Here is a 21,925-nt window from a genome sequence, read left to right as displayed (position 1 = left end):
AATTATTATCACCAACTTAAATAAAAAAAATTAATTTTAAATGTACACAATTCAACTGATTTTATCGCGTAATTTATTTTAATCACAAGAAATACAAATTGCATTCTATATAGAAAGTGTTATTTACACTCCAAAATATGTTTTCACATATTAATTTTACAAATTGACTTCATTATCCCTACACGTGTCTTCCTAATTTTTTAAAGACATTTGATCTATTTAAATTTTACGTACTTTTCTATTTTATTGCATGTATTGCCCTCAATATAAAACACAACTTCCCTATGATATATGTACTTAAAAATAATCATTTTTAATAAAACAATTTTACATAAAAAACTATATCATATAATTAACATAATATGAAAAACTTTACTTATAAATGTCACTGGATATTTTAATTCTCAAACTAATATTATTCTTTTTTAAATTATTATACTAGATGCAAAGTATATAGTTACACTATATTGATTAGTATCATAATATTTTATTTTTATGATTTTTTTTCCTAAGTTTGTTGTGACGTTGTAATATTTTCCTCGTAATGTGTGTTATATTATATAATTTTACATTGTACGTATATTACTTGATTTGGTCATCAATTAAAAAAAATTAGGAGAATTTATTTTTAACTAATAAAATCAAGTTAATATTATCTGTAAATCAAGGAATTAAATTTTTTTACAAAAAATATCTAATAAAAATATTTTCATTGGACCTTTATTTGATTTCTTGTTCAATTCTGAAAAAAAGGGAATAAAAAAAAAATAACGTGTATTCTTAAAATTAAAAATCAACCAAATTGAGTGATATATATGTAAATTTATTTAATATTTGATGTCTGATTTTATTTAACGGAAGCTTTATACACTTTTAATAAAGTCGACATATAATATAAATATATTAAGAAATTAAACTTAAAATATACAACATCGAAAACAAAATTAACATGAAGCTCATTTTTTGTACGAATTCACGATACTTCATTTCAGAATTAGTTTCCATATACATATTTAGGTCAAGGTTTAACGACAACATACACAGTTCACAATCTCTGGACAGCCAAAATTGTAACATATATATATATTACTAAAACATACTAGAACATCAAATGGAAAACATCCTCGGATACAAATACTGAGAGGTCTGTCCAAATTTGCCAAACAGTTGCAAAAACAAAGAAACCCGAGTGGCGCAGCTTAAAATCAGGCCAAAATCGCCGCATCCACGAGATGATACATGCGGAATCTGCAAGTAGTCATCTTCTATTACCTAGCTAGAGTTAACAATAGTATCACCTGTACATTTTCCTTGGCATCAATTTGGACCTTGACAAGTTAGAAGCTAGTGAGAGGCAGAAACTTTATCTGGTCATCATTTCCTTTTCCAGTAATTCAGATGTCCCGAAATTTCGATGCTTTCCATCAGCCATATTCGTCAGGTGGAACCCTTGTGCAGAGAGCTGGTTGATAAGAAGAGTTTCCAGCTGACAAGCCATGCTCTTCCCCGGTACCAAGAAGTAGAGAAATGAAGCATTCTGCATTCCCTCCTTTAGGCGGTGTGCACGAACTCGACCCTCGAGATCATCGGTCTGAAGTTCAAACGAAAGCAAACGATAAATATTGTACATGGGAAGAAAAATAATATTTCTAGGTGGTTTGTTTGTCAATTGCATTTGGGGATGTGTCGACTGAGCGTTCACTGCAGTCCATAAAAGGAGCGGAAAAGAGGGTAAGAGCTGATCAGCAGCCACTCGCTGAAATGAAAATTCTCAATTTTCTAGAGGGATATTTATAGAAACTCATAAATACAGATGTATGAGTCTGCCACTTGTTTTCATCAGTTAGATGTTACTCTACCGAAAATCCAGTTATCTAAAGTTGACGTTGTATTACTTCAAACTGCAACTGGCCGGACGATATTTCTTTCACAATTCCAACACTTCACATCTAAAGTCTTTCATTTATTACATTAATATACCAGTTCATTCAAAAGCCAGAACAAGCTAATTGTTTTCTAACCTCGTATGGTCACACAAATTAAGTGAAGCCCCACTCTGGAAAGGTACAGTAAAGACTGAATACCATGACTTCCGAGCTATCACTGGATTTACGTGACACATAAGGTGAAAAAAAGAATAACCCTTCAAGTTATTCGGTTTGGAGTTATATCTTTTAATGCCTGATTTACAGAAATCCTCTGCAAGTATGTACTTTTAGTAATAACCTTTCTATATACAGATGGTATTACGCTATCACTCACCATCGGGTGACCTTTTGGGACTAGAAGGGGCATAAAAATGGAATCCAAATAATCCAACAGCAATCAATGCATGCAATATACATGCCTACGTTTTAGAAAAACCTACCAACCATATGATATATGAGTCCAAGATAATACCTCCCCAACATAAATTTTTCTGTCGGGTCGCAGCATGATATAAACACTTGATGCTCCAATAGTTGATGGAGGTGGCTGTTCCCTAGCACCAATCAGCACACATCTCATCGCTCGAGGCTCGGAAATATCTTTCTTCACGTTAACATCATTCACACTTTTCCCACATATGCCAACAACAGCATTCTCCACTTCCTTGCACAAAATATCCAAAGATTTCAGTGACTGGTTCACGGGAGAGAGTTCCTTTTTTAGACGACTTGGTCTATCAGCTACTCCATTAAATTCATGAATGTCGGGTAAAGCATACTGCTTCAGTTTTGACTGGATTTTAGTTGTGTCTTTTGAATAAACAGAAAGATACAACTCCTCAGCTCTTTGAATCAATGCTTCGGGCACTCCCTCTCTTTGTGCCGTTTCAAATGCGAGACTCTCCTTGCAGATACCATCAATCAATCTCCATGTAGGCATGGTCTGATTATCAATGCATTCAGTTCCCATTGCTTTAAAGACGGCATTCTTCATTCTCAATGGTAAATCAAATATTCCATGCAGGTGGGTAGAGACAATACCAAGGCAACCAATGGCATCAAGAGTTTCTATGACACTGCCAGCAATACAACTTCCCTTTGCCGTTTCAGTCCCTCTGCATATTTCATCTATAAGCACGAGGCTGTTTGAAGTGGCTCCAGCAATAATAGAACGAATTTCAGACATTTCAATCTGAGAATTACCATGAAGGTCAGCATAACACATCAATAGATTTACACAAGGTAATCATTAAAAACAAAAGAACTATACTGGAATCGGATTTCATGCTATTACATTATTATCCATCTTTTATATGAATTGACTGTAATTTAGTTTTAGAAAAGATTTCCTACTATATTTATCCCAATATACTTCACCCATATAAAGAGGTTATGGTTGTCAACTAGACCAAGCAAGATCAATCAAATTTTAACAATATGCCATTGAGTCATGGATGCTGACCTTGATGATAGAACCACGTAAATCCTATGTTATATTACATTCTCATTGTTTTTTACTGATAAAAAATGAACAGTAATATAATAGTACCATATTTGGACTTAAAAACTAAAATAACAACTCAATTAAAGGTTAAAAAGTATTTTTATATTGAGTAGAAGAGAATAACCTGAAATGAGCTCTTTCCATCGGCTGGACTGTCATAAGATTTCATATGAAGCATAATGGAGTCAAAATGAGGAATAATGGCTGATTCAGCCGGCACCATGAACCCACATATTCCAAGTAATGCAGCAGCACAAATTGATCTAAGCAAACTGGATTTCCCACCACCATTTGGTCCAGTCAGAAGAAATAATGACCTCATATTCACTGTATTTCGCACTGCACCACCTTGAGCAGCATCAAACCAATACGGCCATAGCCCAGTTATCTTCATCCCATCAGCTCCATGAAGTATTTCCGCATCCTGCAAATATTTCACGTGCACATTTTGATTTAAAAAAAAAAAAAGATCCTCGTTAACTGATACAAAAGCTAAGTAGGAGCATGACTGTAAATTCATCTCCCTCTATGCGAATACATAGAAATGAATTATGTGTGCTAAATTGACCATCCGAAGGCTGGATTGGTTATACGACACATTTAGAAAAATGTCAGCAAAGCTTGCATGCAAACCATGAAAATGTTCCTTCAATAAATAAAAGAAAAATCATGAAAATATTGTTCAAAGATTCTAACAGAGGTTGCGAAACAATAGATAAATTAAAATCAGAGTTGTAAAGTTCCTTTTTAGCTATGTAGCATGGGTACTGCATAAAAAAAAAATTTGGAGTATCGGGTACGGGTACGACACGCGAATACGCGTGTCGGATACGGTCAAACCCGTGTCGTTGACCTTTTTCAAATTTGACCGGTTGGATATGGTCTGGGTACGGCTTGGGTACGGCCTGGACATATTTTTCGGGTACGTTTGGACTAAATCGCAAATAATTAAAAGTTTTAAAGGTTCAATTGAAAAATAATAAATTTATGAGGACTGCTTAATAAATATATTAATTTGAATTGGGCTTAAAAAGACCTAACTCATCCATTATTTCTTCGTTACTTCTCGCTCCCCATTCTTTCTGCTTCTCATCGTCGACCATCACCAACACCACTCCTTGAAGTTTTCCGCCGGCCGCCGCACGCCGCCCCTAATATATATATATATATATATATATATATATATATATATATATATTTTTTAATCTTAGTCGTATCGTGTCTTATATTTTCAAAATTTCCCATATCGCCGTATCCGTATCGTATCCGATCTGATACCCGTACCCGTATCCATGCAACATAGCTTTAGTGTCCCTCATTTGAAAAAATGAGTTAACTAAACCTAAATTAGCTATAGGCAAAGGTTAAGGAGATTTCATGAAATTAACATTAAAAAAACCTTAATCTCTACCAAGAGATAAAATTAAAGCCGTGATAAAACTTCGTTAAGTTTATTCAGGGGGAAAAAGGTTCCGAAGGCTACCTTAGGCCTGTGACATTGAGTGAGAGTGGGGAAAATCCATTTTCTTCTTCTTCCTTCACTGGACAAATAACAAGCACTTGAGCTTTAGGGCATTATTAGCATCAGGGTCAACATGGGTAAATTAACACAATAATTACAATTAGAAATTCAATCATAAGCACAATGTTCATGTATATATGGCAATTTGGATTTAATGGTGCAATTGATGACCAACAATTGAAGAAAATGACAAATAGTTTGTGATGTTACAAGTACATTAGGACAATAAACTCCCTAATCACAAGCCAAAAAACAAGAAAGTATACTCGAGCATAAAGTTTAGGTTGGTTTTACAAACCTCACATGGCTAAATAATGCCTTCCCAATTACAAGTAGCATGGATGCGAACACAAGAATATTAGTTTTTATCTGTAGTTCAGCAGATAATCCTCTCAAGAGTTCTAAAACTTTTGCTTTTGCCTTATTACCAGCCTCATGATATCTGAAACAGAGAACAATTGTAAAATAGGGAAAAGAAAAGGACATTAATCAAAGAGGGAATGATCATGAACAAAAGATTACCTAGCCAATGCATCCTCAACCTTTTTTGAGGTGAACCATTCTTCTCCAACTCTTTTGCCTTTCGAATCCAAAGCAGGTCTAAGCTGTTTGATTTGTTCTTCTCCAGGAGTACCAGCCCAAACAGATGGGACAAAACGTTTTCCCTTAAACCACACCGCTTCATGCTCACGAGAATATAGTATCTCTCCCTTAGGTCCTCCAAGTGGAGCAGTTGTAGCTCTGATTCTTGAAATTATGGGGACAAAATCTTCTTCAATCTACAAAAAGTAGAACGTCCATTTGTAACGAACAATGACATTTATCACAAAAGAATGACATTCCATAAAATAAAAGGAAAAGTAAAGAACAAAATACTAAAAATGAAATTGAAGCAGTAGTATCTCGCAACTTGTGATCAGTAGCGCCTGAAGATTCATCCTTAGACACTGGACAAAGATCATGCTAAGATAAGCAGAGCCAAGGACAGCTTTTTGTCAAATGTAAGTTGAAAACTAAAAAGAATTTGCACTTATAATGTGGCAAACTTATAGTAATAGAAAATACAGGAAAGAAAGTGAGTGGTCATTGAGGACGTACCTCAACTAGATGAAGTTATTTTTCACAAAATTGTTTTCCAGATTCGATCCAAGTTTGTGTGATTTTTATCCTCATTCCACAATCCAATTCTGAGTCTTGTTTTCCAGGATTCAATCCAAATTTCGTTCACAATTTTCATTTTGTTCGTTTAGTTTTATCACATGAATAAAGACTCTGCATAGATCACAATTATAGTCTTAACAGGTCTCTACTCTCTAGCTTATTATTGTGTCCTACCATGGGAAGATTCAAAGCCTGTGAATCTTTATTACATGTTCTTCACTTGTGCTTCTTGGGTCATAAGAGAATTGGATGTCTGGCGATGGTTATGCTTGAGAATTCAGTAAGACTTACGGTTACAGATAGCGCCTTTGCAGCTTCATCTACTTCTGCATATTCTTCCTCTAAATGTATCCTCTTGACACGACCTTTCCAGGACAATTCCATATCTTCAAAAAACTCATTTGGGACTGTGGTATAGGAGCTCATCTTCTGATCATGTTCACCGTCTAAGAATATTACTTCACCAATTCTACAAGAAATTGATTTACATTCATTCACCTGAAGTTAAGGGGAAAAATTATGACACAATTCTACCAAAGCAATTGCAAATCAAAGAATTGTAAAGATGAGAAAACTACCAAAGCAACACCAGCAAAATGGGTTAAAGGATGATGTCACATTAATAAATCAGTATCAAGTACTGGTTTCTTCTGATCATCAGATATGAAAGTGAATAAAGAATGTCATCACTTACTAGTGTCTCCAATTCAATTTTCAATCCAGTAGCCACCCAAGCAGGGTCCATCAATAACTTCAGAATTTCCCTGAGCTCTGAATTTGTGTACAGTAATAATATATCATCCAGCACACTTTTAATTTTGCAAAACTCAATATGATTAGTCTCCCTCAACTCAAGCAACTTCACGAGCTGTGATTGAACAAGAAAACAAACCAAAATAATAGCAGTGAATCAGCGGATATCTATACACACACACACACACACATAACCATGTTGATAATGGTGTAAGGAGAGTGCATTGATGTTGAAATTTGAAAGACAGGATAAAAAAATCATACCTTGGCTGAAGGAATGCAGGTGAATTCGGGAATCGAACAAGTTATGTTGCTCATAAGTTTGCAGGCTTCTGTTAAGAGACATAAATGCTCAGCTAGTTCATAAATAAGAAATATAATACTCATGAAGGATTAGAATAAGAATGTAGTAACCACATTATCGCATACTAGGTAATGTCTTGGAATATGTAAGCACGACTATTGCACAAAAACAAAAACATGATAGCAACACACCTTGAATTGTTGACGCAATGTCATAAGCAGGAGGGTTCAAGAGAAGATCTCTGATATACCTGCATGAAAAAAGAAAGACGAAGAAGCAGGGAAACAACATAATTCAGCCTAAAGTAACATTACATCAACATGTAAAAATACCAAATAATGGCATATAAAGGCGATCAGAGAAAGAATTGAGCCAATATGGTATATCACGGACAACAATTGCCGTCAAGTTTGAGAAAACAAGAGTGTCAACAATGGAACAGCAAGGAACTAAAGTTTCAAATGCCAGTTCCCAAAATCAGGACAATTAGAAAAATCATGGTCATTTTATTGCACAGCTCATGTTAATCTTTATGGGATGAATTTTGTTTACTATAGTCAGCGAAAAATGTATATGGTTTGTTAACAACACTCTATTTCAGGGTGATCATCCCATAAAAACTGAAACATGTCTCCCAAAGTGTGGATAGCTGTGATGAGTATATGGACAGATTCTACATGTAACTTGACACTGTCAGTGTATGCATGCATATCTAAACAAAAACATAGATGTGTTATGAATTAAGTATTGACCAAGAAAAACAAGTGAAGTTCTCACTTACATCGCTGGAAGGCCAGTACAATTAGATGGAAGCAGCACCTTAAGCAAACAAGGAATTCCTTCGGTTGGAAGAGCACCTGATACCATAAAATGCATTAAATGCAAACCTATTCAATCATGTACTTGTAGGAAAATTAGCTCCATTTCACAAAAACTAAAACCATTGGATTCGGTGTATTTACAATTTTCTTTTCCTCCTCTTGTCTTTCATTTTTTTTCCTGGTTTTCAAAAACTGTCATTTTATAAGTGAAGCATATATTTTGGCTCCATTTGCCATTTTCTAGAATTTGTGAGAATGATTGAAATTTTATTTCGCTGTATGATCAAATCAGCTGAAAAAGTCAGGACCGCCAAAAAACTCCACTTAATTCCATCATACCAATTTGTGTGGCTGTCCCTAGCTGTAACGGACAGGGCCTATTATCTGACGCAACTGTGACATTTCTGAATGTAATGTCATCTTCAAGCCCATAAAGCTCCTTCACCTGAATTTACACAAGTTCAAATGAACTAACATCCATCAAACAAGCGGGAACAGAATCTACGCACAAGTCCTCGATGATTTCATTGCAACCTTGAACAAAAGCTCATTCAAAGTATTCCCCTCAAACCAGTCAAATTGTCTAGCGCTACATTCCCCCCATAATAGCCCACCTTCACCAAACTCGCCCCAGCGACAAGTTCCTGCAAATATATACATGGGGAAAAAAACCATGAAGGTTTGAAGTATTCAAAATGATTCACGAGGACAAACAGCTATTCATAACACATAAATGAACATATATGAAACTTACAAGAACAATGAAAAAAACTCATAAGTCACCCTTTCTGTTAATTCCTTGAGGTGCAGTCACATGAAAACTACAGAAATTTGGATAAGTAATGACATTACCAATCGCATACATTCCAATACTTGCATTGGATTCCAATTTTCACAATATAAAAATGATTTGGCACCCGGAAAACCATCATTCTGGCTAAGCTTGTCAATAAATCATAATAATACCATGGCTAAACAAATTATTACAACAGTTAGCTTCACTTAATTAAAACAGCCTATAACATGCTACCTAGTTACTACATTTATTATGATCGTATGATGTTTGTCAGTTGCAGTTATCAAACCAATGACTTGGTTTAAAACATGTGGAGTAGCATAGTCAGAAAGCAATAACAAATGGAATTCCTGGAATAAAAATGAAGAAGTCTGTTAGGTTATAATCTCATGAGGTGTCCATCTCAAAAGGCTTGTAACATTGCCGACCCCTTGAGAAGTCGACGTTTACGGCGGCCTACTTCAGACGGCTTTCACTCACCTTTCAGTATTCAGTGCATTCATCCATACATCTTAATCCGGCCTATAATTTTTCCAATTATCAACAGTGATCCGATGGTAGCCTTTTCCTAGGTCGTCCCTTCCGCTACGCCGACTCTCTCAACCAATGTTAGGTTATAAATCGATGAGATCTCCATCCCAAAAAGCTTGCCTATCAGGTGGGTTACCTCAAGGGTTTATAACTCACTCTTTGTTAGTTTTTATTATTCAATGTGGGACAATTATAACAAAGTCAAAGTATTTCCATTTCTAAATTTTCTATTACACGTGGTGGAAAGAATAGAACATTAAGGTTGGAGTAGCAGCACTTTTGAGATTAATTTAGCTTTTTAGGCCAATCAAAGCTCTCATAATTATAGAGGTGTCAAAGTGGCTTAGACCAGTTGGGTTGGCCCGCTCCACCAATATAAAATAGATGGTTCGGTTGGCAATTTATCAACCTACAAAAATGGTCAGGCCTAACGGTGGGTTACGGGTCGGCTCACCCCAATCTACCAAATTATACATAAGCCCACTGGGTTAGCCCGACCTTGTCACCTAAAATAGATGGGTCAGTTGGTGTTTTCTCAACCCGCCTAAAAGGCGCCCCGCCCCGCCTAAGGGTGGGTTGGGGCGGATTGTGGTTTAGTCCCATCCCGCTAGCCCGTTTTGACACATTTACATAAATGTTAATTAGATACCCATAGAAGTCTAAATAATCGTGGAGTAAAAAGGACAATAAATAATTAAAATATCACTTAAAGATACAAGTATTCTAACCATTCAGCTCACAAGTTAGGGACTCATTTTTGACACAACAAGAGATAAATGATAAACCTGAGGAATTATGCCTCAACGATGTATGCAGGAACAGATGATGGCAGCGACAAGTACGAAGTTTTGTAACCAAAGCTTCTTCTGTAAGACCATCCACTGCAGAATAAGTTTTCATAGTCTCCAGCACTGAAACCATGCAGTATCCTTTTGCCGATCGAGATATGCCTTATACCATAAACCAATTTTAATGTCAAAAAGCCAAGATTAATGGGTTATAAAAATCTACATAATTCAATACTGTGGCATTTAATTCATTGATTAGTTTGTCATCAAGAGGTTCCCTTCGTATAAGAGTTTTCGATTTTTTACAGGAGTAACCATTGTACAATCTAGAATCTAGATACTGTTTCGCTCCCTACATATTCTTCATGATTTACACAAGGATAAGGTCAGCAGAGGGTTAAAACACCTACTCTGAATTTGCTTACACCGCAAAATTCCACCCTATTAGTAATTAATTCCTTCCTGTTCTTCCATATTTTTAACAATTAGCAAGCAAATCAAGGGCATTGAATATGAATGGCTTCCAAATTTTTAACTATTATCAAGAAAAGGATCCAAGTAAATCATGTGCACAGAATATGAACGAATGTTGTCAAACAATCCAAGCTGCACGAGGAGGTTTCTATGTTCATACCTACTACAGGCATTGGGTCTGGAAAATCAAGATCATGATCATCTCCCACGAGCCCAAAAACATAAGGACTGCCAGGATATGCATGCCTGAAAACTCAAGTTAAGTTAGAACCAGGTCTAAACCTTCATTACCAATATGATAAAACATCTGGACTTTGTGCACAAGAACAATCATATTACACAACAAAGTAAGAGTATGCCACTTTAACTTAAAATATAGCTTAATGAATGAACACAAAAGCTAGCGTGCAACAAAAAATGACAGACATTTTAAAATATCAGGACATTTTGGATTTGAAGTGCTCAATAATCATGTTTTTACTATACACCAGCAAGAAGCACGTCCATCGCACGCGGGTGCCCATGAAATATTATATAAATTGTGAGAACTAATCAATGATATAATGTTATGCTCTACATATAGCATGCTATTTCAAACACATCTTTAATAGGTATTAGTGAACCAGCACACGCGTTGTGTGCTTGTACGATCTTGTTTCTAATTAATTTGATTTATATTCAAATAAGAGTAATATCAAGTTGTAAAAAGTAACGAAGAGTCATACAGCGATTTCAATTGATCATATTTATATGAGGACATGGCATAATTTTTAAAATTATCAAGGGACTAAATTGAAATTTGAAATGTTGAAATTAAAAAAAAAACAAAGTAAAAACAAAAATGTAATATTCATAACATATAAGGGTAATTATGGCAAAATAAGATGGTGCACTCTTTTGTCTCTATTAATCAGATTATTTATATATAGTATATAGATATAATAAATAATGGTGAATAGATAATTTTCAATTATCATCATGGCTACTATTTAAGTTAAAACAATACCAATTAGGCGGATTCTTTATGTTTATAGGAACGGAATATATTCATAAATTCATAAAAAGATTTTAATTACAAAAATTGGACTAAAGGTCACACACAAAAAAGAGATAAAAACCGGAGTCAACTTAGCACAAATAAGACTCTAATCCCTATACAAATCTGTAACCGATAAGTCTATGAATTCCTTAATCTTCGAAGCCCAAAACGGAACTGTAAATCTGATCTTGTCCCAGTAATCGTCTACCAATTCTTATACCACTTAAATTAAAATGATATAATAAATTGTAAATATGGGGGAAAACAACTAGACCATTGAAAAATTTCCCATTGTCAACATTCATGCGGGCACCTCTTATTCCATGATAAGTTTCAAAGTATTGTCTCAATTTGTCCATCCCAGTTACTATTTATTAAATAACAATTAATTAATTATCCATTCTTATTACTATCTCATTACCAGCTCATACCTCATCGTTTTTTCATGTTAAGTTTATCCCAAAAAAAGCACGAAGTTGGGAACTGCATAGATTAATATTTGATAAGCAGAATCAAACGAGAACTATTTTTTCATATTTAGAAACCAAAAGAGTGATCATTTTCTTTCTTTATTTCATATATGAAAATATAATTTTTACTATAAATTCCAATAGAAATATATTACAACTCATTACTATTACCCAATTATTATTGAAGTTAATTGGAGTAAACAGATTCAATTAAAGTGGGACTTAATGGGAATCACAAGAAAGGTTCTTCTTCATTAAATCCAAAGTTTTCCATTTATGCCCCCATGAATATTTTATATTTACGTTTATACACGACTCTTTATCTGGTCATGTTCATTTACCTAGAATTTCAGAGCAAAGTTATCAATTCACAATTGGAAATCTTTGCCCTTCGTCCACACTTTTACAAGAACACACACACACACACATATATAGAAATAGATTTAAAGGAGACATGGCAAGAAGAAAAATTTATCTTCAAAAACAAACTAGATTCTTTCTGTCATGGTCCCAGGGTTTTGATAACATTATGGGGCGATTTAAGGGATTATCATGATTCATGATGTTTTGAGGCTCGATGGAGAGAACCTCACGATCTCTTGGTTTAAAGGCTCGTTAGGAGAGAACCTTAGATCTCGTAATACAATATTATGATTAATTTTTCTGATCCGTTTTATTAATAAAATCACACTCTATTTATAATAGAGTACAATGATTCAATTAGAGAAAATAATATCCTAACATAAATAAAAGATCACTCTAACTATGGAATGATCCTATTATTTAAAACTTAAATAAAAGACAAGATAACAATGAATCCTACAAAAGATTATAACAGAATAATCCTTTGGGCTTTAACTTTTCCATATTGGTGCAATGGAGGCTCCTGACATTACTCCCCCCCTTGGAGATCATGGTTGTCCTCAACCATGTGAAAAGTGCAGGCTGCTGTAGGAGTATTTCAAAAATTAGGCATAGGTGGCGGTGGTTTTTAAATTCCTCCCATTGGAACCATGAACGACCTTGTTCCAGCTTTAAAAAACCAAGTTGGACATTGCTCTCAAGATAAAAAGAATCCAATCCACCCTTTTCTTTTACCGTTGTTCGTGGATGACAAGAGAATTGTTGGCATTGGTTTAGCCCTCTTAGTAGATCGGACATCCCTCTGCTGGGATTGGGCACACATGTGTTGCCATATGCTGATCCGCTCCCAGGCAGCTCCCTGTTTTGCTGGTGATCCAAACCTTGCGTACAACTACCATCATCCTTGTTCGACAATGCTAATGTGCTGCCATTTTTGGCTTTGCCGGCACTCAGCTCCTTAGTACTTCTGCCCTTGTCCTTACCCCCTACTGCTTCGGTTCTGGTTGCAGAGATAGCTAAGGATAATGCTTCCAGCTGGGCATGGAGTTCTTGCTGCCGACGCTTGTTTGCAGCCCTATCTTCCTTGTAAATCTGGATAAATGCTTCGAATTGTTGCTGCAAGGTGTGAAAATCCCCCATAACAGTTGGCTCTGATACCAATTTGTCATGGTCCCAGGGTTTTGATAACATTATGGGGCGATTTAAGGGATGATCATGATTCATGATGTTTTGAGGCTCGATGGAGAGAACCTCACGATCTCTTGGTTTAAAGGCTCGTTAGGAGAGAACCTTAGATCTCGTAACACAATATTGTGATTAATTTTTCTGATCCGTTTTATTAATAAAATCACACTCTATTTATAATAGAGTACAATGATTCAATTAGAGAAAATAATATCCTAACATAAATAAAAGATCACTCTAACTATGGAATGATCCTATTATTTAAAACTTAAATAAAAGACAAATGGGCTTTAACTTTTCCATATTGGTGCAATGGAGGCTCCTGACACTTTCCCTGATAAAGAAAAAAAAAGTATACAAAATGTGCGCCAAACGGAAATTATTTAAATTGTTTAATTACCCATAAACACAGACAATGACATTGTTCATTAAAAAACCAAAACTTAAACTGAAAAAAACTAAAAAAAAGTGACTAGATTTACTATGCTTTAAGGCACAACAGTTGTTGCAATAAGCCAGCAGAATTACTACCTCTATTTTTTTACTAGAAATGTCTTTCTAAAACATTAAGGGTTTGGATTAGCTGGTGCTTATTTCAATATAGCATTAGAGCTAGGCAAACATCACAGAATTAAACCATTCTGCTATGCATTTACAAAAAATAAATTGTGCAACCCGTAGCTTCAAAGTACTGAATGAGTGTAGCTCAGTCAAATGACCTCTGGAAGATCAATTCTTTTCATAGTTTCATTTATCTAATGTTATTGTATATGCCCCAACATACAAACTACAAAGCACTAGATAAACATCGGTAAAGGCGATTAGTGATCAACATACTTCAATACTGACAATGCAAATTTTGACAACTGGTATCATTTTAACACTGGCACCAGTGAGACAATAATGCAGAAAATTAGCTTAACTCAAACACAGGATTTTGAAGCTCAACTCGATAGCCATATAAATAGATATCATATGCAGTACCATACAATTAACACAGCAGAAGAAATTGGTAATCAAACGACCAATGGCACCAAAATTTTCAAAATGAAGTAAATATATGAAACTACCCAGATATAAACCGGCTTTTACGTGAACGAGCTTGAGTTGGACCCTGAACTTCCTCCACTATGCACTACAAAAACAAAATTCAAAACCAATGTGCATATGAAAAATCTTCTTATGTACTTGGGACTGCTCGAAAAGGCCCTACAGTACAAGTATCAAGCAACAATGCCCCAGCAAAGTAATATCTTTGTCTTTCCCTTTCCAATTTCCATAGCTATGACATAAAGATAAATGATGAAATTTGGTCAAGAATAAACAAACCACAATCTTAGGGCCAAAGAAGAAAAGATCAAGTGTGGATAGTGGAACTCACAACAGAGAAACCATTGCGGGTTAGGTCATCCAATGTCTGTCGTAAGTTCTGTTTGATAGAGTAAGTGAAAAGTTAATAAATTGAATTTCAATAAGAGCATTACTGGAAATCCATAAGTAAATTTATCCATGAAATTTTGGATGATGATGACCATGACAAATGATGAAAAATAAGTTACGAAAGAAATCAGAGAAACCACTACATTACACACCAAGTAGTATTTTTGTCGGATCAAATAACCAAAGTATTATTTCCTTTGTTATTGAGGGGTTTAAATTCTTTCTTATCATTGTTTCCACGTGTTTATGCCAGAAGGAACAATGGGATGGTTGGGTGCAGATATTTCACTATTTAAGAAAATATCCAATTTATGGCCAACTGTTTCCGTTCGGCGTCAGAATTATACTCACATCATAAGCTACACACCTTTAAGATATACAGTCTGAAGTCTAGAAATCGTTCCATTACATTAGATAAAAAGCATGTTGCCCATAAAAGTAGTAACGAAATAAACAAATAGAAATATGAAGTCCTCCCAGATATTTGCAAGCAGTATCAATAATGTGAAAGACATTTTAGGTTACTTTTTCCATCTAAAGAACTTTAACCTAGTAATTATCTTTCATTATTCAAAGAATCTACAGAACCATCAGAAATACAAATAGGTCTTGCCCTTTCTCCTGATAAATCCATGAGATTTTTGCGAATAGGACTCATTATCTTGGTAATCACAAAAATTCAATGCAATCTCTTTTCTGATCTACTTCGATATTGACAAAGTTAGATAACTCTAACCGGTTACACTAAAACTGATACAAGTTCCAAATTGTATGCCACCTTTGTTATGGTAAACAATAACGATCTAATATTTTATTAAGACCAAAAGAGCCAGCAAACACTTGGCATATCATAACAAAGGAAGATTACTACCACAACAGGGCAACCAGCCCTTGGAATGCTGTCTGATCGTGTACCACCAAATGGATTCAATCCAGCATATTCCACAAGAATGCAGGCATCAATACCAAGCGCCTCATAAAATTCCCCAACCTAAAAGGATGGGGCAAATGGTGAGAAAAGATAGAAAATTAAGTCACCATGATGATAAAGTCTAGGTATGTGCACAAGAAATGACATCAGAATAGTAAAGGTAAGGCAGGAAAGTAAACACCATAAAGCAGATGGAAAGAAACCATGAAACCATACCCGGCAAAGCAAAACTTCACGTGGAAATCTTGACTTAAATTGCAAAATTTCCCAATTAAGAGTTCCTTCTTTAAGGCTATAATGCATGTAAGAAAAGGTCAACAAATTGTTTTCTCTTCAAGCACAAACAATTTTTTAAGCTTACCTCCCATTCTTTAAGCCAGTATCAACACCTAGCAAATTAGAATATGTGACACGCTTAACCAGCATAACTGAAGAAGGCTTTCTGCACAACTGCAATCTCTGTAATATGAAAGATTAGTCATGAGTAAGTTCGACATGCAAGAAAAAATGAAAAAGTTGACACGATGACAACAAGCATATAGCTTATGTAATGAACCCAGTCAAACGTAAATGAATCTCACCTCTTTCCACCAGATAATGTGAGCATAATCTTTCTCTTCTGTGGAAGTATTCAATTGTTTATGTTTTTTAGTAACTTTGGTAAAAGTCCTCCTCTCTTTGAAGTAAAAAATGCGATCAGACCACCGGACACTGGTTACATAGCGCAATTGCCAAAAATAAGTAAGAATTCATTATTGAAAAAGTCTAACAAAACATGGCAAATCAGAAAACCCGGCAAGATTTTCAAGAAACGTGATAAATCGAATTATTAAATGATCCATAATTCGCATGAATAGGATCAAATACTATGTAAGTTTAGACAGCGATTAATCATAGTATAAGCAAGAAAAGAAAGCACTGAACTTTGCCAGATTAATGCAGATGTTCCTATCATCTAATAACCAAAATCTGCTAAATCAGAATTCTCATCTACAAGTACTGAGTTTTTCAACTCAATGGCATGGTACAAAAAGTATACTGATAATATCTTTCGTAATAGCTTACAAATTGTGTCAGCAGTTTCATTATTCTTCAAAGAAGTTGAATAAGAAGGATGCCAAATTTTTTAAAAGTAAAATGGGGAATAAGGACCTCTAGTATAGAAGTTCAAATGTTTTGTTTAACTGTAATTCAGAAAAATTTCATCCAGGCATGATTTCCTCTCTCATTCCCAAAAAGGGTGATGCATATTTCCTGGTCTTTGGTTAATCACGGAAGAATATCGTTATTAAACCTAAGATCTCAACAGCAAATGTTTACAACTTAATAATAATAAGTCAGCATCGACATTCAAATGGAGTTGGCGTGGCCCAGTAGCTTCTGAAGTGTAATGAATTGGTGAAATGCACATACTCATGTGTATTGTTACCTAAAAATAACTGGTAGCAATGTTCAGATATTTCCATACAGTGAGAAACATGAGAATCTCATCAAAAACGCTAAATTAAAACAATTATACACTGAGACAAAGTGCATAATACTCAATCATGAGCACCATTTTTACATTAACCTTTCATTCAAATACAGCAACGGAGATTGGAAATAAAAATGTCAGACAGCTGATTTTCTTCCAAATTTCCTTTCTAGCAAAATAAGTAAATCAAAAGATAATCTCACACTCGGCTAGAAAAGAAAGTAGAAAAACCATAAATCCTATAGGTTGACACCATAGATTCACCCCCAAATACCATATTTTTTTACTTCACTTCAACTACATCAATTGTTCTTGAAATTAGATACCCACAGCCAATCACAACAAGGTTGCTCCCGGCACTATTACAGAACTTTACATTGGATTTTCAGTCCTAACAACTTTACATGGACAGTCTAAAATTATAAATATAAATAATACGGGCATAAAGTAAATATCACCTCTTTTAATGTTCGCAAACGCATTTACTTCCTTTTTTTAAAAGCTCGCGCAAAATGATAACGAAATGGAGTTTGAAGTTTGAAACTTTTACAGCACTTGAAGGTTATATGAACCATTGTATTGTATGTAACTGGAATGGAAAGCATTTTATTCCGGTCATCCAAATTTTTGGTCGGACAACAAAACCCATAGATTACATAGTCGCCCGCCTTCTTGAAACAACAAAAATAAAGACTTTCTATACATTTAACTATGAATACAGACGTACTGTACATAAAAGAGATATACAGAAGGACAGGGAAGAGTTAGTTACGTTAGGGATGGTACGGAAGAGGAGAAGAAGCATTTTTGTTGGTGGTGGAGAGGGTGGCTGAGGAGAAATGAGAGAGACCGCCGCCTGGGGATTAAAATGACAGCGATTCTGGCACTTTGCAAGTACATGTTCTTTATGGTTTCTGCGTGGAGATACTGAGAAAAAAGGTTTGGTGCAACGGCGACGAGTGGTGGCGCTTCCCGACAGTACCGTGGCAGAATGAATGAAGAAGCTCAATGGTCTGTCTGTCTGTAAAGGGGCAAGACAAGAAAAACATTATTTATCTAGTTTTATTTGTTATTAAAAAAACATTATTTTTATTAATAATAGAATTATTTCACATTTTTTAATAATTAACTACTAATTTTTTAATCTTTTGTTGGAATCTTTTTACAGAGTAGCAACATGTTCTTCTGAAAGAGGAGTCAAAACCGATCAAAAAGAACAGAGTCGAAGATTTAAACATGAAAAGACTTGATTTTGATCATGAACTCTAAGAACCTACCGGCTTTACGAATTTTCTGAACTTCGAAAATCTCTCCTTTCTGCTGTTTCAAGTAGAAAACCCCGCTTTAGTATTGAGTTAACAATGATTATGGACTGGGGTTGGGGGGAGCAGCAAAATTAAAGGTGCGGTAATGGGTTCGTGTGGTTTGAGGAGATCTGTGCAATGGATGGCCATTGGTGTAGTTTTGTTTGCAGCATATTCAATACTTAAAGAGCGGGCGGGGCTTGGGAAATCAACAAGTGTTTGCACTTTCAGTGGAATCTACAATTTTGGGGATTCAAATTCTGATACAGGCAGTGCTTCGGCCGCATTACGCCGTGCGCCCCCACCTAATGGGCGTACATTCTTTGGAAAACCTTCGGGCAGGTACTCGGATGGTCGTCTGATAATTGATTTTATTGGTAAGTGAACCAATTACTCCAGAATCACTCTTTTAGTGTTTTTCCTTGATAATCATACGCGGGGTTAAGCTGAGAGGCAAATTAAATGAGCTGATATTTCTAAGATGGCTTAGATAGTTTCTGTTTTAAAAGTATCTTGGTGCTGATTTACTATGAGAATGTCGCTTTAAAAGTGTAAAACGGGCTGACTCGCATCAGAATCCAAACCCATGTGAATGCAAGAATAGGTATATAGTTGGTCAAGTTACTGCAGAAGTCTATCATCATGTTTCTGTTTATAAATATTACTGTCTTTGTTATAGCAATTAGCAAGAACCACTCAATATGTACCAGATATATATCTGTTAAATGCGTGTTTAATGTGGGGTACCCATTTATTTTGGTCCCTCAAAGCGTACATGTGTGGTCACATAAAACCAAACCACATTTGATCCAAAAAAAACAAACAAACAAACCAACCAACCACATGAATGTACTTACTTTCTTCGTGCTTTAATTTTGATCTTTGCAGCGGAAAAACTGGGATTTCCATATTTGCAAGCATATCTTGATTCCTTTGGAGTTGATTTTCGTCATGGGGCAAATTTCGCTTCCAGTGGTTCTACCATTCAGCATCTCGATGCAAATTTATGCAGTGCAGGTTTCAATCCCTTCTCTCTTGATGTACAACTTTTGCAGTTTGAACAGTTCAAAGATCGTTCTATCGAATCTTACAGCAAAGGTTAGAGATACTTGCCAGATTTTTGTAAAGTAGATGGTGTTGAAAAATATAGCACGAAACTCGTTGAATTTTCAGCCGAGGCCACTGACTCTAAAACTCCAATACAGGATCTGAAAGTTTCTCCAGAGCTCTCTTTACTATGGATACTGGGCAGAATGATCTTACTGCTGGATTCATATCGATGAATGAGGAACAAGTGAAGGCAGATGTTCCTCGTATACTTGATCATTTTTTTGTTGCTTTAGCGGTAGGTAATTTAAAGAATCCGGTTCAGTGGTAGCAAGACCATGACGCTGACCGTTATTAATCTGTCATCTTGTATTGAAGAAATCATATATTTATACTGTCTCATGTCAGATTGTTGGAGAAGTACAAATAGTTGATTTTTATATATCTGGTTGTCCCTTCACAGATGATCACTAGTTGATTTTTACAAATAGTTGATTTTTTGTTATCTTGTTGGCTCCAGAAACTCTACAAGCTCGGTGCGCGGGCATTTTGGATACACAATACTGGTCCAATTGGATGTTTGCCTTACTTTATTTTTAGTCATCCAGCCAAGCCAAACAACACAGACCCAAGCGGCTGCATCAAGTCTTATAATGAGGTGGCGCAAGAGTTCAACCAGCAGCTTAAGGATAGAATTATCAACTTACGGAGCCAACTCCAAGATGCAATGCTCATTTACGTTGACATCTACTCTGTTAAGTATTCTTTGATCAGCGAAGGAAAGAACAATGGTGAAATATTATTTACGAAACCTTTAACTGTTCATATTTTTTAGGATAAAAAAATGTGTAGATAGTAATGGTTCAAACATGATACTGAGTTAACTGGGAGTTGATTGCATAGATTTCTCTTTTCCATTGTGGTTTTTCAAAATCGGAGTTTGATCTATATTGATCTATAAATAATCGAGTCATGTTTAATAACTTCACTCCTTTTTACATTGCAACAGGAATACACATCTTTTGAATTACTGATAGGTTGATACCAAAACATTTCCCCCAACCCCACCAGATGCTCTTTTCTGCAAAACTATCGTGTTCTTAAATGTTGGATTTTTCAGGATTTCCAGACCCTCTTGGATTTTGCTGCGGGAGATTAGGCGTTGTAGAATGTGGGGAAAAGGCGATGGTCAATGGAACTGAAGTATACGGGGAATCCTGCAGTAACCCATCGGAGTACATAAGTTGGGATAGCGTGCATTACACAGAAGCAGCAAACAGATGGATATCAAATCGTGTTTTGGATGGCTCGTTTTCTGAAACCAAAATTCCCATAGCTGAAGCATGTTTCCAAACTTTGTAGAAGTTCATTTCATGCATGTTGTGTCATGCATGCTCATAGATCTGGCCACTGTGACCCACGTACATCTCTATTCTTAGTATCTTACAAATTACAGGTGAAAGAATTGATGAAAATTTAAATACAACTGGTTTTCATACAGATTCACGTGCATTGTTGTTAATGATCATATATCAGGGCCAACCATTGAAGCACCTTAGTATATTTTCGCGGTCTAGTTAGCAGTTGAAGCTGTCCTTCCCTGCCGATTTGCTTGCGACTTAACGATCACATTGGTGAGATCTTGGTCTTACAACCTTCTAGCAGGTCTGAGTTGTTTCTCTTCGTGACCAGACTTCTCTTTTTTGTCCTCCATAGGGTGTGCAAACAAGTTGAGTTGGCCTTATTCTTGTAGCAACATACAATCTTGAACATGAGCAGGATTCAAGTTTAAGATCAAGCTCATTTTCATGGTTCGAATTGAGGTACAAAAAATATGCAAGCTGACTTATTTTGTGACTCTCATTATGGATACACCTCTGTTAGAAGCGACCATCTTCTGAATTTTGTTTGCTATGTTTCCATGGAGATTTGTTTCAACTTGTGGGATTCGAACTTACGTTTCTCCCATGTCGGTTGGGAGAGGTTTATGCCAATTATACACCATATGGGTGTTAGCCATACTGCCCATACATGTGATTATATAAAATGAAATATATATTATAGAACATGTCAAAAGGAACATTAGTTGT

At 35.5% G+C, this 21,925-nt stretch overlaps 2 protein-coding genes across 8 annotated transcripts; one reads left to right on the top strand and one right to left on the bottom strand.

Moving 5' to 3' along the window:
• Positions 1-967: 967 nt before the first annotated feature.
• LOC140880329 (DNA mismatch repair protein MSH1, mitochondrial) lies at positions 968-18,896 on the bottom strand. Of its 2 annotated transcripts, XM_073284682.1 has the most exons (23): positions 18,762-18,896; positions 18,257-18,505; positions 16,592-16,721; positions 16,372-16,469; positions 16,227-16,302; positions 15,951-16,070; positions 15,021-15,068; positions 14,710-14,774; positions 10,743-10,828; positions 10,106-10,270; positions 8,528-8,637; positions 8,333-8,438; positions 7,954-8,029; positions 7,364-7,422; positions 7,133-7,200; positions 6,810-6,983; positions 6,407-6,613; positions 5,477-5,733; positions 5,253-5,396; positions 4,916-4,973; positions 3,557-3,856; positions 2,401-3,120; positions 968-1,591 (listed from the first exon to the last, which is right to left on the bottom strand). In XM_073284682.1, the coding sequence occupies exons 2-23, from the start codon at positions 18,382-18,384 to the stop codon at positions 1,364-1,366; spliced, it is 3,423 nt and encodes a 1,140-aa protein (XP_073140783.1). In that variant the 5' UTR covers positions 18,385-18,505; positions 18,762-18,896; the 3' UTR covers positions 968-1,363. The 2 variants fall into 2 exon arrangements, with proteins under 2 accessions (XP_073140783.1, XP_073140791.1); XM_073284690.1 differs by lacking the exons at positions 14,710-14,774; positions 16,227-16,302; positions 16,372-16,469; ... (1 more) ...; positions 18,257-18,505; positions 18,762-18,896.
• LOC140880353 (GDSL esterase/lipase At3g27950-like) lies at positions 18,658-21,854 on the top strand. Of its 6 annotated transcripts, none has more exons than XM_073284730.1 (7): positions 18,658-19,165; positions 19,677-19,886; positions 19,994-20,133; positions 20,356-20,626; positions 20,956-21,256; positions 21,372-21,469; positions 21,552-21,854. In XM_073284730.1, exons 1-5 carry the CDS (start codon positions 18,895-18,897, stop codon positions 21,195-21,197), a joined length of 1,134 nt encoding a protein of 377 aa, XP_073140831.1. In that variant the 5' UTR covers positions 18,658-18,894; the 3' UTR covers positions 21,198-21,256; positions 21,372-21,469; positions 21,552-21,854. The 6 variants fall into 6 exon arrangements, with proteins under 6 accessions (XP_073140831.1, XP_073140823.1, XP_073140839.1 ...); XM_073284722.1 differs by having other exon boundaries at positions 21,337-21,469; XM_073284738.1 differs by having other exon boundaries at positions 20,956-21,291.
• Positions 21,855-21,925: the final 71 nt, after the last annotated feature.

The sequence above is a fragment of the Henckelia pumila genome, chromosome 1, assembly GCF_033568475.1.
Source record: "Henckelia pumila isolate YLH828 chromosome 1, ASM3356847v2, whole genome shotgun sequence".
Lineage (NCBI taxonomy): Eukaryota > Viridiplantae > Streptophyta > Magnoliopsida > Lamiales > Gesneriaceae > Henckelia > Henckelia pumila.
Note: the sequence above shows the minus strand (reverse complement) of the source record. Positions and strands in the feature narration are given on the sequence as shown.

What these genes read in the sequence shown, in the direction of transcription:
- LOC140880329 (XM_073284682.1), bottom strand. Translation starts at nt 18,384, where the DNA reads ATGTACTTGCAAAGTGCCAGAATCGCTGTCATTTTAATCCCCAGGCGG. An exon ending in TGAATGAGCTTTTGTTCAAG is followed by an intron (nt 8,439 to 8,527) that starts GTTGCAATGAAA and finishes GTGTAAATTCAG; the next exon opens with GTGAAGGAGCTTTATGGGCT. An exon ending in GCATTATTTAGCCATGTGAG is followed by an intron (nt 4,974 to 5,252) that starts GTTTGTAAAACC and finishes TTATTTGTCCAG; the next exon opens with TGAAGGAAGAAGAAGAAAAT.
- LOC140880353 (XM_073284730.1), top strand. Translation starts at nt 18,895, where the DNA reads ATGGGTTCGTGTGGTTTGAGGAGATCTGTGCAATGGATGGCCATTGGT. An exon ending in TCTGATAATTGATTTTATTG is followed by an intron (nt 19,166 to 19,676) that starts GTAAGTGAACCA and finishes TGATCTTTGCAG; the next exon opens with CGGAAAAACTGGGATTTCCA. An exon ending in TATCGAATCTTACAGCAAAG is followed by an intron (nt 19,887 to 19,993) that starts GTTAGAGATACT and finishes ACTCCAATACAG; the next exon opens with GATCTGAAAGTTTCTCCAGA.